The 15,976-nt window shown below is 44.7% G+C and overlaps 1 protein-coding gene across 1 annotated transcript in view; it reads left to right on the forward strand.

The window, feature by feature from the left end:
* Nucleotides 1-3,869: 3,869 nt before the first annotated feature.
* stag1a (STAG1 cohesin complex component a) overlaps nucleotides 3,870-15,976 on the forward strand; it is a 36,362-nt gene continuing 24,255 nt past the window's right edge. The window contains exons 1-11 of the mRNA XM_056295258.1: nucleotides 3,870-4,063; nucleotides 4,426-4,546; nucleotides 4,833-4,988; nucleotides 5,501-5,597; nucleotides 6,323-6,399; nucleotides 7,496-7,700; nucleotides 8,966-9,117; nucleotides 9,439-9,512; nucleotides 10,113-10,236; nucleotides 11,654-11,752; nucleotides 15,379-15,458. Of these exons, the coding sequence (XP_056151233.1) occupies nucleotides 4,035-4,063; nucleotides 4,426-4,546; nucleotides 4,833-4,988; nucleotides 5,501-5,597; nucleotides 6,323-6,399; nucleotides 7,496-7,700; nucleotides 8,966-9,117; nucleotides 9,439-9,512; nucleotides 10,113-10,236; nucleotides 11,654-11,752; nucleotides 15,379-15,458 (1,214 nt within the window). The 5' untranslated portion in view covers nucleotides 3,870-4,034. The remainder of the gene's footprint in view (nucleotides 4,064-4,425; nucleotides 4,547-4,832; nucleotides 4,989-5,500; nucleotides 5,598-6,322; nucleotides 6,400-7,495; nucleotides 7,701-8,965; nucleotides 9,118-9,438; nucleotides 9,513-10,112; nucleotides 10,237-11,653; nucleotides 11,753-15,378; nucleotides 15,459-15,976) is intronic.

A 15,976-nucleotide genomic window follows, 5' to 3' on the forward strand; every position in this document is an offset into this window, starting at 1 on the left:
AGGCGTGAGGGAGCTGGTATGCTGAAGCGCCCGAAGGAGGGGGGTAGTGTAATGACCACGGATGTGTAGACTTGCTAGCCAGTTGGCTAACGGGTCTGGCCCTTTAGTCGACTGGTTAACATAGTCGCCTGTGGTGCGAGAGACCCGGTTTCGCGTCCTGGCTGTGGCGGTTCCCGGCTGCCCCCTGAATTCACTACATTGGTGTCAGAAGTGGGATGGTGAGGCCATGAGGCCATTGGAAGCACGTGCGCCAAGAGGCGTGAGGGAGCTGGTATGCTGAAGCGCGGGGACGCGCTTCCCGAAGGGGGGTAGTGTAACGACCACGGATGAGTAGACTTGCTAGCCCTTGTATAACGGGTCAGACTCTTTAGGCGAATGGTTAAAGTAGTCGCCTATAGTGCGGGAGACCCGGTTCGTGGTCCGTCTGTGATGGTTCCCGGCTGCCCCCAGAATTCGCAACAATACAAAACGGGTTCAGGGAATGCGATTATGTAAAATCTCTATATTAAGTAGTAAAAATACTGTTGTAAACTATTCGATGAAGTTTCATTTTGGTTGAACCAGTTGTTATTATTGTATTTTATTTTGTGTTTATTGTGTATTTATTTATATATCAGCAGTAGAAAAACACCTCTTCCTAACACAACGGCGACAGAGTTGGATTGGAGTTGAGCTGACAGTATATGACTTCAACATGTATCTTTTCATTTTGATTTTGCCAGAGTTGAGTTGTGCCAGAAATAAATGGGCTTGCAGCAGCTATCCTGAATAGAGAAGACTGGTGTGGTTTCTACAAAGTATAGCCAGAATAAGGTGGTTACACACCTTTGGCATCTTCTGTTGACATCTTGACTATTTTTAACTCCCATTAGACTGTAGTGAATTCAGGGGGCAGCTGGGAAGCGAACCCGGGTCGCCCGCACCACGGGCGACTAGCAGTCGACTAAAGGGTCCAACCCGTTAGCCAACGGGCTGGCAAGTCTACACATCCATGATCGTTACAAGACATTGTAAATTTAAAAAAAATTAAATGTTGAGTCTTCCGTTTTGCTGATATGGCAGTGGAAACTACCCAACATGGGAATAGGCACAGTGTATTGTGCTGTAGTTTTATGAGCTGGTTGCTAAATAACAAGCCCCCCCCCCACCACCAGTACCTCTAAAAAATAAATAAATAAATAACAACAAACAAGTTTGTCACGTCAGTCAGAGGAATCGGTTTCAATTTCCCAAGAGAACTCTGCCTCCAGCCGCTTGCATTTACCAGTCGTATGAATTGTCTGTTCACTCAAGGTTACTTTTGCTTTTGACTCCCCCCGTCTCTCCCCCCCCCCATGTGCGACTTCCTATTTTAGTCCTTGTTTCCCGCCATTTCCATTTTTCACTTCCATTCCTTGTATCTGCTGGACGGGCTGAGTGTGGTGCTGACAATGCCAGAGCGAGGTAAACTCCCCGTGTGGTCTTTCACATTGAAGGGACAGACATTTGTTAGGTAGCAAGTGGTAGCGGGGTTCCCCCCCCCACACTTTTTGTTTTCCATTCTTTATTTTCAGTATTTGTTTTCTTCATTGTTTTTTGTTTGTTTCGAACCCCTCATGATAGTCTCCCCTGCTCTTTCCACACTACATCCCAGTATCTGTAACCACTTTTCCAGATGACCTGAATGGTTTAGGCCAGCATTTTAACTAGCTGTTTGACTTTATTTTTACTGGGGCAGCTGTTGTGGATGCAACTGCACTCTATCCAGCGGCTTCCCCATTCGATTTAACAGCAGTTGTGTTCATGCTGAAGGAGTCGGTCAACTTACCCAGAATAGAAATGAGACTTACCATATCCGTATCCAGTTTTATTGTCACAGTTCCTTGCCTCTTTTTTTTTGGCCACTGTGTTTTTCCATTTTGCCATAAATTTGATATCAGTTACCTGGGAATATGAAGTATTTGCATTTGATCTGATCTATCAGATCAAATCAAAGCTATTTGCACAAACTGGACCCTGTTCACTCAGTCTCAGACATTTATTGCCTCTGAACTTGACTGAAACTTGGGATGTTATTTCTCCTCTCACCTGCCTGCAGTCAGTTTAATACTGCACTAAACTGCCTGCTGTGATTAGGGAATGTACCCTTCAGGGGTTTTGTCGGGGCAAGTGTCTGCCCCCAGTCTGTTCTGTAGTTGACCCCGACATCTGACCTCCCTGACGACGTAGGCAATGAATGAATAAGAGACATTACTTCAAAGTTAGTAATAAAAAAAAATGCTTTTTTTTTTGGTCTGAGATCTCCTGTAATCCATAATTTCACTCAATTTCAGTCGTTCTCCAAGTTTTACCATAGTCTTTTCTCATGCCTGTCTGCCTGTTTGAGCGCCAAGTCAGACAGAGACGTAATAGTGTATGTGGGCGTGTGTACGTCTCTTCCCGCTCATTGAAAAGGTCTTGGTTGCATGTGCTCTTAATACAAACACTGTTGAAGAGAGTATTTAAATACACACTCTCTTAGCCTGCCCCCTACTGTTGCCCAGACCCAGTTTCAAACACACACATACACGTTCACACATGCTCCAGGAAGAATAGAGCTCTAAAACCATCCATAAACAGACAAAACTTGGCTGAGACCTACCTCTGAGTTAATGAGGGACTAGTTAATTTTTAAGATCAATCGCACGGCTAAAATCCTATATAAAAGGTTGGAGAGAGAGTTAAGGCAGATGACTTTGTGGATCATACTGCCTCTAGTGGTCAAGTCAGGTACTCGTCCACATTGGATCTTAACCCTCATTAGCATATTAACAGGTAGTCAACCAGTGTTTTAATTATCTCGCCCGTCAGTCATCTTAATGAGCTTTTACCCCCAGGGTCAGCTCTGGCTATAAGCCATCTTGGGGTTGCTCTGGTGAGTCTGTAGTCAGTGCCCCCTGGGACAACACTTTACTTAACAATTAGATTTTGCTGGGACTCACAACTTTGTTAGAAAAGACTCCCAACTCACTGTTTCACCTAGAGGGAAGGGTCTGATCATGTTGTACCAATCCTTTGCCTTCTGCACCTCCCCTATTTTCCCAAAGCTTAAAATGTATGGCTGTGATAAATGTACTTAGAAGTTTTTGAATTGTCTCAATCTTAACTCAGTAAACAATTTCATCAGTTTACGGAATGCAGTATTTTTCCCCCCATTTATTTGATTTTTTTTTAACGAGTCTCAGCAGTGTTGCTGAAATGTTTGGCACTGCACTGCACAAATCCACTACACGTGCCCAATATTTTGCTGTTGTAGTTTTCTAAGTGACCAGTTGGTGTCTCCCTCTCCCCATTTCACTGTGTATAAATCCATGCACGTCTAGAGTGACACTTATAACTGTCCAGCTCCAGTTTAACTGATGAGCTATCATTTGTCATTGGCTTCTTCCCTTTTTTGGGCACAGCCCTCAAATGTCATATAACCTGTGGCCTGTATTGTATGTTGGAACTCTACTGAACAGTTGTTTGGGGTTCTTTTGGCTTGTGCAGTAGGTGTTTTACTCAATCGTTTTTTTTTTTGTTGCATTTGGCATTGTTTTGTGTCTATATTGGTGCACTGTTTTGAGTCTACTCGTGGTTGTACAGTACAATTTTCAGATGAGGATAAAAAAGTTTTCTCTTTTTTCATTTCCACACTGCAGTCATGCGCCTTTGGCCATCAATTTTGCTTGAATGTTCAAAGCATGAACTGTCAGGCGTTCGTTTCAGATTATGGCACAAAGGATATTCACATCAGATTCCCATGTGTAAGTGTCTGCTAGTTGATGTTTCTTTCTCACTGTCTTTTTTCTGTTTTTGTCCAGGGGCGGAACAGTTTTAAGTGCCATTGTTGAGCGCAGTCAGTCCGGGAGCCTCTCCACTGTGTCCCTTGAGGCCTGGCCCCACCCGCCATTCAGAGCCACTGCCCTGTACCTTTGCCTGTGGACAGCAAACACACACCCTAAGGACCCTGAGGACACATATAAACACTAGCACCCACGCACTCACACCCCTCAACACTACCCTCACCCATCAGGATGATCACCTCAGAGCTCCCTGTCCTACAGTGAGTAGGGGTTTGTCTGGGATTTATCAGTTTTCCTATGAAACATGTGATAGCCTCTTAAAAGGAAACATTAAGAAGTACACAGCCTTTAAAAATGACTAAAAATATCTTGGTATGAATGAACAGTGTTGTAAAGCCCTTACGAGGGGTGAGGTACATAAGAGCTGTGAATGTAGGCATGACTGTATATAGCACTGCAACTTGGGTCACCTTTCAATTTAAAATGGATAAACTAAAGTTTGTGCTCTGTACTCAGATGGTTGAAGTCTCAGTTTCTGAATGAACAACGGGAAAAAGGAAATTTTTGCTGTTAAAATGCGCTCAAATTGTGTCTTGTTTCATGTACTGCTGCACTCCATCAGGGACTCATCCAATGAGTCTGGGGCCACAGACGCAGTGAGCCTAAGTATGAGTATGAGCGAGATAGAGGACCCAGAGGCTAAAGGCAAGAAGAAGAGAGGAAGGCCTGGGAAACAGCCCTTGGTAAGGACCTGAAAGCTTGTCTCTGCCTGTGTTATTGTACGCATGTTTGAATGTCAAGATGGCGGAGGAGACAGATGCCTCAGTCAGAACGTTTGTGTTTCTGTATGTATGTATGTATGTCAATTTTTTTTCCCCACATGTATTTCGACTTTTCCCCTGTTTGGGTGTGTAGATTGTACATGTGTAATGTGTGCGCATGCATCAGTATGTGCATGTGTCATGGTGGGATAATGGTGGTGTCTCCCCCCTGTAATTAATGACTTGTATCGCCACTTCCACACCGCAGACTTCCAATAAAAAGCCTCGAAAGTCACCGATAGACAAGAGTGTAGGAGTGGCCAGAGGGCGAGGGAAGGCCAATGGCGTGGCTCAACATAACGGAGAGGGGGCAGACCCTGTTACGCTATTTGAGGTGGTCAAACTGGGCAAGAGTGCCATGCAGGTAAACATGTTTCATCTGTTGTCTGCAGATCAGTTGTTTCCATGGTCTGTATATCAAGAACTCCTTTGGTTCTCCTTGCCCACTATGTTCTGTTGTTTTTTGTGTTGTCCAACAGTGATGTGTCAATTCTGCCTTGGTGTTTGTATGTTTTGTTTTTGTGTGAGTTTTATATATACTGGCTGCAAACTAATTTCCCTGTAAGGGACAATAAAGATACTTTGACATACACAGGGGGGAGTTTTATCCTTGCCCTGACTGTGAACCACATGGGGGGGGGGGGGGGGTTTATAATTCACCTTGACATTAGCCCATGTTATCTTTCAAAATTTGCTTGTATTTGTACCGATGGAATTAACTTGCCTTATGAACTTTCTTATACTCCTCCCATTTAGGTAAATATGTAATTTCTGATACATGATGATGTGCGACAAATTTGAGGGACAAAAAGTGGTAGACTGTTTATATGAGAATTTAAATACGGCTCATGTAAAATGTGCGTCTTTCATCCACAGTCTGTGGTGGATGACTGGATAGAGTCATATAAGCAAGACAGAGACATTGCTCTCCTGGACCTCATTAACTTCTTCATCCAGTGTTCAGGATGCAAGGGTAAGGCAACTAAAACTACTGCAAACCAGCGTCATACACACTTTATGCTGTTTGCATAGTCTTTGTTTAGTGCTGTTTGCCCAAGTCATTATCATAAATATATCCCACCCATACTTAGCTTTGTTGCCATTTGCATACACATCATCCAATGGTCCACATGTGGAATTTAATGTGAGTTGTCTGTGTTTGTGCATACTTAAGTGTGTGTGTGTGTGTTAGTGGGTCTAGATAGTATATATGTGTGTCTGTGCGATTTATGGGATGATAGGATCTGTGCCTTTGTAATTTATAGTGGATTCCTATTGAGTGTTTTATAGAGCAGTCAGCTACAGTTAAAAACACACAAAGTATTTTACTGAAATCCAAAGAGTCTGTGGGAGTCAAAGCTTTTGGACAGCCTTAGTTTGAGTCTGGATTTACTCAAGGACATGTACATGGATCTGTTCTTGCGAAAAGATCAAATATTAGTGAACTGGGTTATAAGGTGCAATGCTTATCATTCACGGTCATGTCTTCAGCTATTTCAGTTCAGCATATTTTGGGGAAGTGACTATGTGACTGTGATTGACTCAGACTACTAGTCTGGTATTCTGAAAATGTCACAGAAGCAGAATCTTATTTCTGCTATATTAGATCACTGATGATACGAATGTGTCATTTTTAACCACACACCCATGTATTTGGTCTTAATCCTGATGTAAATTTTTTTTTTGTCCTTTCATCAGGCACGGTGAGGATTGAAATGTTTCGGAACATGCAGAATGCTGAAATCATCCGCAAGATGACGGAGGAGTTTGATGAGGTATCCGTCCAACCGATATAGTCAAAGTTTGAATCAAAGGTTTAGAGTTTTATCAGTTTTCTGCAGAGGTCGTACTTAGCAAAGGAATAATAGATGAAAGATAAGATGAAAGTATTTCACTAAACCTGCTTCAAACTTCTTTCACTAGTTCTTTGTTTTTCATTAGCACATGCCAAGGCTATTGTATTTTTGACTACAGAAGAGTGAGCAGCATATTAATGTAACAATAAGATGAGATAAGATGTACTTTTATTAATCCCCGTGGGGAAATTCATCCTCTGCATTTAACCCATCCCAACACACATTGTGGGCAGCATGGTGGCGCAGTGGTTAGCGTGGTCCCCTCACAGCAAGAAGATCCTGGGTTCGAGCCCCGAGGTAATCCAACCTTGGGGGTCATCCCAGGTCGTCCTCTGTGTGGAGTTTGTATGTTCTCCCCGTGTCTGCGTGGGTTTTCGTCGAGTGCTCCGGTTTCCTCTCACAGTCGAAAGACATATAGGTCAGGTGAATCAGCCATAATAAATTGTCCGTAGGTGTGAATGTGTCAGCCCTGTGATGGACTGGCGGCCTGTCCAGGGTGTTGCCCCGCCTGCCACCCAATGACTGCTGGGATAGGCTCCAGCTTCCCGCGACCCTACGTAGGATAAGCGGTTTGGATAATGATGGAGACACACTTTAGGTAGGAGCAGTGGGCAGCCGCTGTGCAGCGCCTGGGGACCAACTCCAGTTCTTCTTACCATGCCTCGGTCAGGGGCACAGGCAGGAATATTTACAATAATACCATAACACCACGATGTCATTAATTTCTGTAGGGAAATTATTCGTTTCACTTAATCGCACCTCCAGGTGCTCCCAGAGCTCAGGGTCAGCTACAGAACTGCACCTCTTAAGCAGGCAGGCAGGAATTTGATGCTTACTCACGGACAACTCAAAAAGGTGGATGGTTGCCATCAGGCAGGCTTTAACCAAAGATTTTTTGGTCGAAGTGCAATTTATTTCAACCACCCAACCAACACACCACTTTGCTACCCCAGGCCTCATCAGGTCTACCCCCTCTAATCAAACTTGTCAACTGGGGTGATGTTACTGCCCACAGGACAGCGGGGACTATCCTCTCACCATGCCGGGGCCCTTATGGAAGAAGTTCCGCTACAACTTCTGTGAGTTCATCTGTGTCTTGATCCGCCAGTGTCAGTACAGCATCATCTACGACGAGTACATGATGGATACGGTCATCTCCCTCCTCACCGGACTGTCTGACTCTCAGGTCCGGGCCTTCCGACACACCTCCACTCTGGCAGGTATTTACAGCATTAAGGATATTTCTGTAGGTTTTTTTTTAAACTATCACTAAAAGTGCTGTATTAAATCTCATCACTAGTGATAGATAATAATTTGAATACATAACAATGCAGATAACAATATTAAGTGACGTGGCGGTTGTCGTACCACGATCACAATGGCAGGTAATGAAAACTACTTTTTTTTGGGATAAATCTTAAGTCCTACAGTTTCACAGCCATGTATTCCCTGAAAAGCAATGAAGTAGATGACAAAAATGCTAGGCATGAACTGAAACACAGATTCACAGAAGAGTAAGGGCACAGCTGCAGGAATAAAAGATAGGTAGAAACAAATTCTATCAAAGCTGATCTGCTGAAAAGTTTGAAAAAGTGATTTGACCCTAGGCCGCATGCCAAGTCAAAAATGTACAAAAAAGCCAGAAAGCTCCTCAGAAACACAGCAGGCCCAATCGAAACATATTCAGACAGTCAAACTGCAGCAAATGCCCCCCCATACTTTGCATGGGCTGTGCTTTAAATTTTGTTCATTTATGTGTTCCACTGTTATGTTTCCACTGACATGTAGGTCAGGTGAATCGGCCGTACTAAATTGTCCCTAGGTGTGAATGTGTGTGTGTGCTGGCCCTGTGATGGACTTGCGACCTGTCCAGGGTGTCTCCCCACCTGCCGCCCAATGACTGCTGGGATAGGCTCCAGCATCCCCGTGACCCTGGATAGGATAAGCGGTTTGGATAATGGATGGATGGATGTTTTCCATTGAACATCACCCTTTATCTCTATACGGACCCATGGAAGTATTGAGGTCACAGTTGTATTAGAGAAATAAGATGAATAATTTCTGTTTTGCCAGAAAATTCACCGATTTGAGCAAAAACTCGTCAGTATAAAATCCATACCAACCAGCTATGGATTTGTTATGTGTGTGTCTTGTGGTGTGTCTTCATTCCAGAGATTCCAGCCCTGGTCTGTTATTGCATTCTCTGCGCTTTGATCTGTTTGCCTCTGTTTAATGTGTAATACATAAAATTGGGAGTTCACCATGAAAGAACTCAAGAGTTTAGGTCAGAGTTTGTGTACGAGCACAAGTCTTTTCTAGAGGGTTACGACAAACAGGCAAGTCGAAGCGAACATTTCTGTGTTCTGTGAGGTAGATTCTAACTCCTTTTGTGTGTGTGTGTGTGTGTGTGTGTGTGTGTGTGTGTGTGTGTGTGTGTGTGTGTGTGTGTGTGTGTGTGTGTGTGTGTGTGTGTGTGTGTCCATAGCAATGAAGCTGATGACGGCACTGGTCAACGTGGCGCTAAACCTGAGCATCCATCAAGACAATACTCAGAGACAGTACGAGGCTGAGAGGAACAAGATGGCCGGCAAACGAGCCAATGAAAAGCTGGAACTGCTGCTCCAAAAAAGGAAGGAGGTAGGCTTTGGGTCGACTGTGGTTGACTTATGGATGAAAGATAGTGGCAAGGAAAAGGCTGCTGGACCCAAACAGAAATATTCTCAACAGTTAAATGCCAAGAATGTTGTAAAATCAGTTTTTTCCTCAAATAATTAGGACCAGAAATCTTGATGAATAATCCTGCTCACAACATTGAACAAATAATGGATTGTCCCAGCAGTGCAGCCCTAGTATGTGGTGTAGGAAAATGTTAACGTTTTGAGTGCAGGATAAATCATTTATGTCTGAGTGGGTGATGTAAGGAGTGGTTCACTGTTACCCTGTATTTTCTCTGTGTAGCTCCAGGAAAACCAGGATGAGATAGAGAACATGATGAACTCCATCTTCAAGGGAATCTTTGTCCACCGCTACAGGTTCTCTCCTTTACATCATTTCAGCTTGCCCATAGCGTTGGTCATAGCTTCAAATATTGTAGCAGTGCAGTGTTTGACAAATTGCATTTGTTTTAGTTAAAGGGCGACACTATCTGCGTTTTTCAAGATTGTTCAAATGGAAACGCCCACTCAGTCATTAGCAAAAAGCAGTGACACGGATTAACGCTGACGCCTGACCTTCCCCTCCCTCAACCCCCCCCCCCACACACACACACACACACACACACAGTTTGCTGACAGTGTAAGCTTGGAAAGTGATGAAAGTGTTAAAAAAGAAAGTGCAGAAACCTATGTCAGGTCACATGGGGAACATTTTTTAGAAGGGCATGGGAAAATAGCATTTTGAAGTTTGAATTTTCAGATTAGAATACATAGAGAACACAACCGGGAAGCCACAGAATGATATAAAACCTCAAAAACACAAAAAGAGCCATATCTTTTGAAAGAAGTAATGACAAAGGATTGACTCCCCTATTTAAAGTGTTGGTTTTGTCATTGTTGCCTGTGTCACATCACATTTTTAAACACCACCAGTATAATGTTGCTGATGATAACAATGATGATAATGATATCTCTTAGGGATGCGATCGCTGAGATCCGAGCCATCTGTATTGAGGAGATCGGTGTGTGGATGAAAATGTACAGTGATGCCTTTCTCAACGACAGTTACCTGAAATATGTGGGCTGGACACTGCATGACAGGGTGAGCACGCGCACACACACAAACACACATCCATGTTCACCATGTCACCCTGTACTTTTGGGGACCCCCTTTATTGAGTACATTTATTCACTAGCCCTTAACCTTAACCATCCTAACTACATCTACTACTACTTTCGGCTGCTCCCGTTAGGGGGTTGCCATAGCGGATCATCCGTTTCCATCTCTTCCTGTCCTCTGCATCTTTCTCTGTCACACCAGCCACTTGCATGTCCTCTCTCACCACATCCATAAACCTCCTCTTTGGCCTTCCTCTTTTCCTCTTCCCTGGCAGCTCCATGTTCAGCATCACTCTCCCAATATACCCAGCATCTCTCCTCCACACATTTCCAAGCCATCTCAAACTTGCCTCTCTTGCTTTGTCTCCAAACCGTCCAACCTGAGCTGTCCCTCTAATATAATAATTCCTAAGCCTGTCCTTCTTCGTCACGCCCAATGAAAATCTTAGCATCTTCAACTCTGCCACCTCCAGCTCCACCTCCTGTCTTTTCGTCAGTGCCACTGTCTCCAAACCATATAACATAGCTGCCAAACCATATATCATAACCATCATAACTACATGCTTAACCTTAACCCTTATCCTAATAACCTAATCCTAATTCTAACCTTAACCCTAAACCGAAGTCTGAACCCTGAAATGGACCATATTCCTCATGGTGACCCATAAAATGTCCCCCACAAGGCAGGTGATTTCAGGTTTTTCTATCCTAATGGGGAACAAATTTCCCCATTAGGATAGAAAAACCCGGTACACACACACACACACACACACACACACACACAATCTTAAGTGTTTTTCATTACCTATCTGAATTACAGCCAGCTTCTGCTGGATGCAGATGAGAAAATCATTCCCATTTGATTGTTATATATTAGTGCTTAGTGCTATCCAACCATGGGGCATAAAGAAACACCACACGAGCTGATTTCACAAATTAGCTTAGCCCATCCTGGTTGAGGGCATGCTAATCTGTCAAATCAGCAGATTTATTGTTTGGTTGAAATGAAAACTTGTTTGCTTTCTGCTCTAAACGCTTCTGAACACCACAACTTTATGTTGTCTTATATACAAGGAGTACTCATGGTTAGAAACAGTCGCTCTCAATACAAACCTGCCACATGTTGTGGTTTATTGTTAAATGGAAGACAGAAGATCTATTCCATTATGGTATACAACCATGTTGTGGAATAAAAATCATTACTTGAAGTTAATAATAAGCACTACAATATTCAGGATCCAGGGTGTAAAGTATGTAATAATTCAATCAACCAAGAACGTAAGTTAACTTCCATCCTTCAAAAAGTGCTATCGATTGTAAACATTTTTTAAGCGGTGTCCCCATTGTTCTGATGCTCCCCCTAAAACTTTCCTTTTCTCGCCCTGTTGATTTGTCTGTAGCAAGGAGAAGTGCGTCTGAAGTGCCTGAAGGCTCTGCAGAACCTCTACACCAACAGAGAGCTGTTCACTAAGCTAGAGCTCTTCACCAACCGCTTCAAGGTAGCACCACTTTTATTGCGCTGCTGTCTCTGTGCCAGCAAGTGTCTTCCCTGGTGCGATGTCTTTAGTTAGACAGTGGGTTAAATGCCTACCAGCTGGGGCGTCCGGGTAGCGTTGCGGTCTGCTCCATTGCCTACCAACATGGGGATCGCAGGTTCGAATTCCCATGTTACCTCTGGCTTGGTCAGGCATCCCTGCAGACACAATTGGCCATGTCTGCGGATGGGAAGCCGGATGTGGGTATGTGTCCTGGTCTCTGCACTAGCACCATCTCTGGCCAGTCGGGGGCCTTTTCGGGGGAAGGGGGAACTTGGGGGAATAGTGTGATCCTCCCATGTGCTATGTCCCCCTGGTGAAACTCTTCACTGTCAGGTGAAAAGAAGCAGCTGGCGATTCCACATGTATTGGAGGAGGCATGTGGTAGTCTGCAGCCCTCCCCGGCTCGGCAAAGAAGGTGGAGCAATGACTGGGATGGCTCAGAAGAGTGTGAGGTAATTGGCCAAGTGCTATTGGGGAGGAAAAGTGGGAAAAATGAAAGAAAGAAAAAAACCTACTAGCTCCAGGGGTGCTGGTCTTTCATGCAACCTACCCTTAGACCTTATTGTAAAGGGGAGCTGAAGGCAAGCAAAAAAAAAAAAATCTTAGAGGAATTTATCACGCATGCTAACTTGTCACCTTTCGGCAAAATTTGCTGTTTTGAATCCAAAATAGGTCACCTATGTGATTCGTGCAGATCCGCAGAGAAATAATTGGGGGGGGGGGGGGGGCACTGCCCACTGAAAGCAATTTCCAGCGGAAGACAATGGAGCACATCTGATGCTGTGGATGCGCATTTGGATGCACATGCATTGACTGTCAACAAAAGGGAGCAGCCAATCAATTTGCTAGTTACAGTACAGGTTGAGCCCAGACCATCGGTCTGTGACCTGCTGTGCAGAAAAAGCCGAAACAAAGATGGCACAGTGGCACGTACCAGCCACAAAACTACACTCACCGGCCACTTTATTAGGCACACCTGTCCAACTGCTCGTTAACGCAAATTTCTAATCAGCCAATCACATGGCAGCAACTCAATGCATTTAGGCATGTAGACATGGTCAAGACGATCTGCTGCAGTTCAAACCGAGCATCAGAATGGGGAAGAAAGGTGATTAAGTGACTTTGAACGTGGCATGGTTGTTGGTGCCAGACGGGCTGGTTTGAGTATTTCAGAAACTGCTGATCTACTGGGATTTTCACACACAACCATCTCTAGGGTTTACAGAGAATGGTCCGAAAAAGAGAAAATATCCAGTGAGCGGCAGTTCTGTGGGCGAAAATGCCTTGTTGATGCCAGAGGTCGGAGGAGAATGGCCAGACTGGTTCGAGCTGATAGAAAGGCATCAGTAACTCAAATAACCACTCATTACAACCGAGGAGAGCATCTCTGAACGCACAACACGTCGAACCTTGAGGCAGATGGGCTACAGCAGCAGAAGACCACACCGGGTGCCACTCCTGTCAGCTAAGAACAGGAAACTGAGGCTACAATTCGCACAGGCTCACCAAAATTGGACAATAGAAGATTGGAAAAACGTTGCCTGGTCTGATGAGTCTCGATTTCTGCTGCGACATTAGGATGGTAGGGTCAGAATTTGGCGTCAACAACATGAAAGCATGGATCCATCCTGCCTTGTATCAACGGTTCAGGCTGGTGGTGGTGGTGTAATGGTGTGGGGGATATTTTCTTGGCACACTTTGGGCCCCTTAGTACCTATTGAGCATTGTGTCAACGCCACAAACTACCTGAGTATTGTTGCTGACCATGTCCATCCCTTTATGACCACAGTGTTCCCATCTTCTGATGGCTACTTCCAGCAGGATAACGCGCCATGTCATAAAGCTCGAATCATCTCAGACTGGTTCCTTGAACATGACAATGAGTTCACTGTACTCAAATGGCCTCCACAGTCACCAGATCTCAATCCAATAGAGCACCTTTGGGATGTGGTGGACCGGGAGATTCGCATCATGGATGTGCAGCCGACAAATCTGCAGCAACTGCGTGATGCTATCATGTCAATATGGACCAAACTCTCTGAGGAATGTTTCCAGTACCTTGTTGAATCTATGCCACGAAGGATTAAGGCAGTTCTGAAGGCAAAAGGGGGTCCAACCTGGTACTAGCAAGGTGTACCTAATAAAGTGGCCAGTGAGTGTATGGCGTCAATTGAAAACTAAAAAATACCTGCCAGTCGGGAAGCCTGAGGTAAGAGATCAAATTAGAGGAAACAAGAATTGTTAGCAAGCTAGCTAACATTGTTAACTATCCTATTCGATACAGCAATGCTACCAAATTGATAACTTGATAGCTAGATAACCTAGCATTGTTGGTTAATGTTAGCTAGATAATCGAGCAAATACTCACTCAGAGTGACAGACAAGGGAGGATGTCAGGTAGAAGGCACACTCTGTAAGAACATCCAGTCAGCAGGAACCACTGACAAACACCAGCGGGAGCATCCATCCATCCGTTATCTTAACCGGTTATCCTGCTCTCAGGGTCGCAGGGATGCTGGAGCCTATTCCAGCAGTTATTAGGCGGCAGATGGGGAGACAACCCTGGACAGGCTGCCAGGCCATCACAGGGCCGACACACACACACACACACACACCCATTCATACCTAGGGACAATTTAGTACGGCCAGTTCACCTGACTTGGATGTCTTTGGACTGTGGGAGGAAACCAGAGCCCCCGGAGAAAACCCACGCAGACACGGAGAGAACATGCAAGCTCTACACAGAGGACAACTCGGGATGACCCCCAAGGTTGGACTACCCCAGGGCTCGAACCCAGGACCTTCTTGCTGTGAGGCGACCGCGCTAACCACTGTGTCGCCGTGCCGCCCCAACAGGAACAGTCTTCTGTATAAGTGACAGCAGCAGAGCAAGTATGGCTGCCAACCATCTGGCTCAGGAGAGCAAAAGGCAGGTGGCTGAAGAGGAGAAGAGGGCAAGGCTGAGGCATACAGCAAACGTTTTAGCAACTTTCAGAGATCCCATTTTAATGTTGTTTGAAGGTATTGATGTAATTTACTGTATACACTATAATACTCTGTCAAACAATATTAAAATGGAATATCTGAAAGATGTTAAGTTAGTGTAAGATTACTTGCTCCGACATGAAGGCCCCAGGCTATTGCCTTTATTTGACTGTATCAGTGATGAAACCAAACAGCCAACCAAAGGTCATGGTCAGTATTCAAAGTGACCAATCAAAGGAGCGCCGACATCAGAGCCACTGCCTATTCCATCCCTGCCTCCAAAGTCTCAATAGTCAACTTGATGAGTGACCAAATGTTGAGCAGTTGTGAGTGCGTAGGGAGGGTCGAGCTCGCGCTCATTACAGCCCAGTGCATTTGTGCACACGCAGCAGAAATGCTCCCTTGCGAGAATGGCTTTCTGCTCACAGATACTGTTCTGTGCGCTTGTATCACATGCACATGCCTGGTTTTTATGTGCGTGGGTTTTGAGACTAATAAACCGCCATACAGCAAATCTTAAACCTCCCCCCTCCAAAAAAAAAGTTTCCCTGCCATCACCGCATGCTTATCATTTCTCCATTGGGCTGTATTTTTTTTGACAGGACCGCATTGTATCCATGACTCTGGATAAGGAGTACGATGTGGCTGTGGAGGCCATCAGACTGGTCACACTCATCCTACAGTAAGTAGATTTCTGATTCCACTTTCTCTCTCACACACACATTCATTCCCTAGCCCTTAACCATCATAACTACATACCCAACCTTAACCTTACCATAACCTTAACCCAGTGGTGCCCAACCCTACTCCTGGAGAGCTACCCTCCTGCCGGTTTTCACTCCAACCCTGATTTAACACATCTGATTCAGTTAATCAAGGTCTTGATCAGTAGGTAATTAGTAGAATCAGGTGTGTTAAATTAGGGTTGGAGTGAAAAACGGCAGGATGGTAACTCTCCGGGAGCAGGGTTGGGCACCACTGCTAATCCTAATTCTAACCTTAATCCTAAAACCAAGTCCTAAACCTAAAATAGACCCTTTTCCTCATGGGCCCTATAAAATGGCCCACAAGGTAGGTGGTTTCTGGTTTTTCTTTCCTAAAGGGGACATTTGGGCCCCATTGGGTTAGAAAAACAAGTACACACACTTGCTTGCTTGCTGGTTGTCCATCGTGCCCGATGATGACCATCTTCTTCTATTT

This window comes from Lampris incognitus, chromosome 16, assembly GCF_029633865.1.
Source record: "Lampris incognitus isolate fLamInc1 chromosome 16, fLamInc1.hap2, whole genome shotgun sequence".
Taxonomy (NCBI): domain Eukaryota; kingdom Metazoa; phylum Chordata; class Actinopteri; order Lampriformes; family Lampridae; genus Lampris; species Lampris incognitus.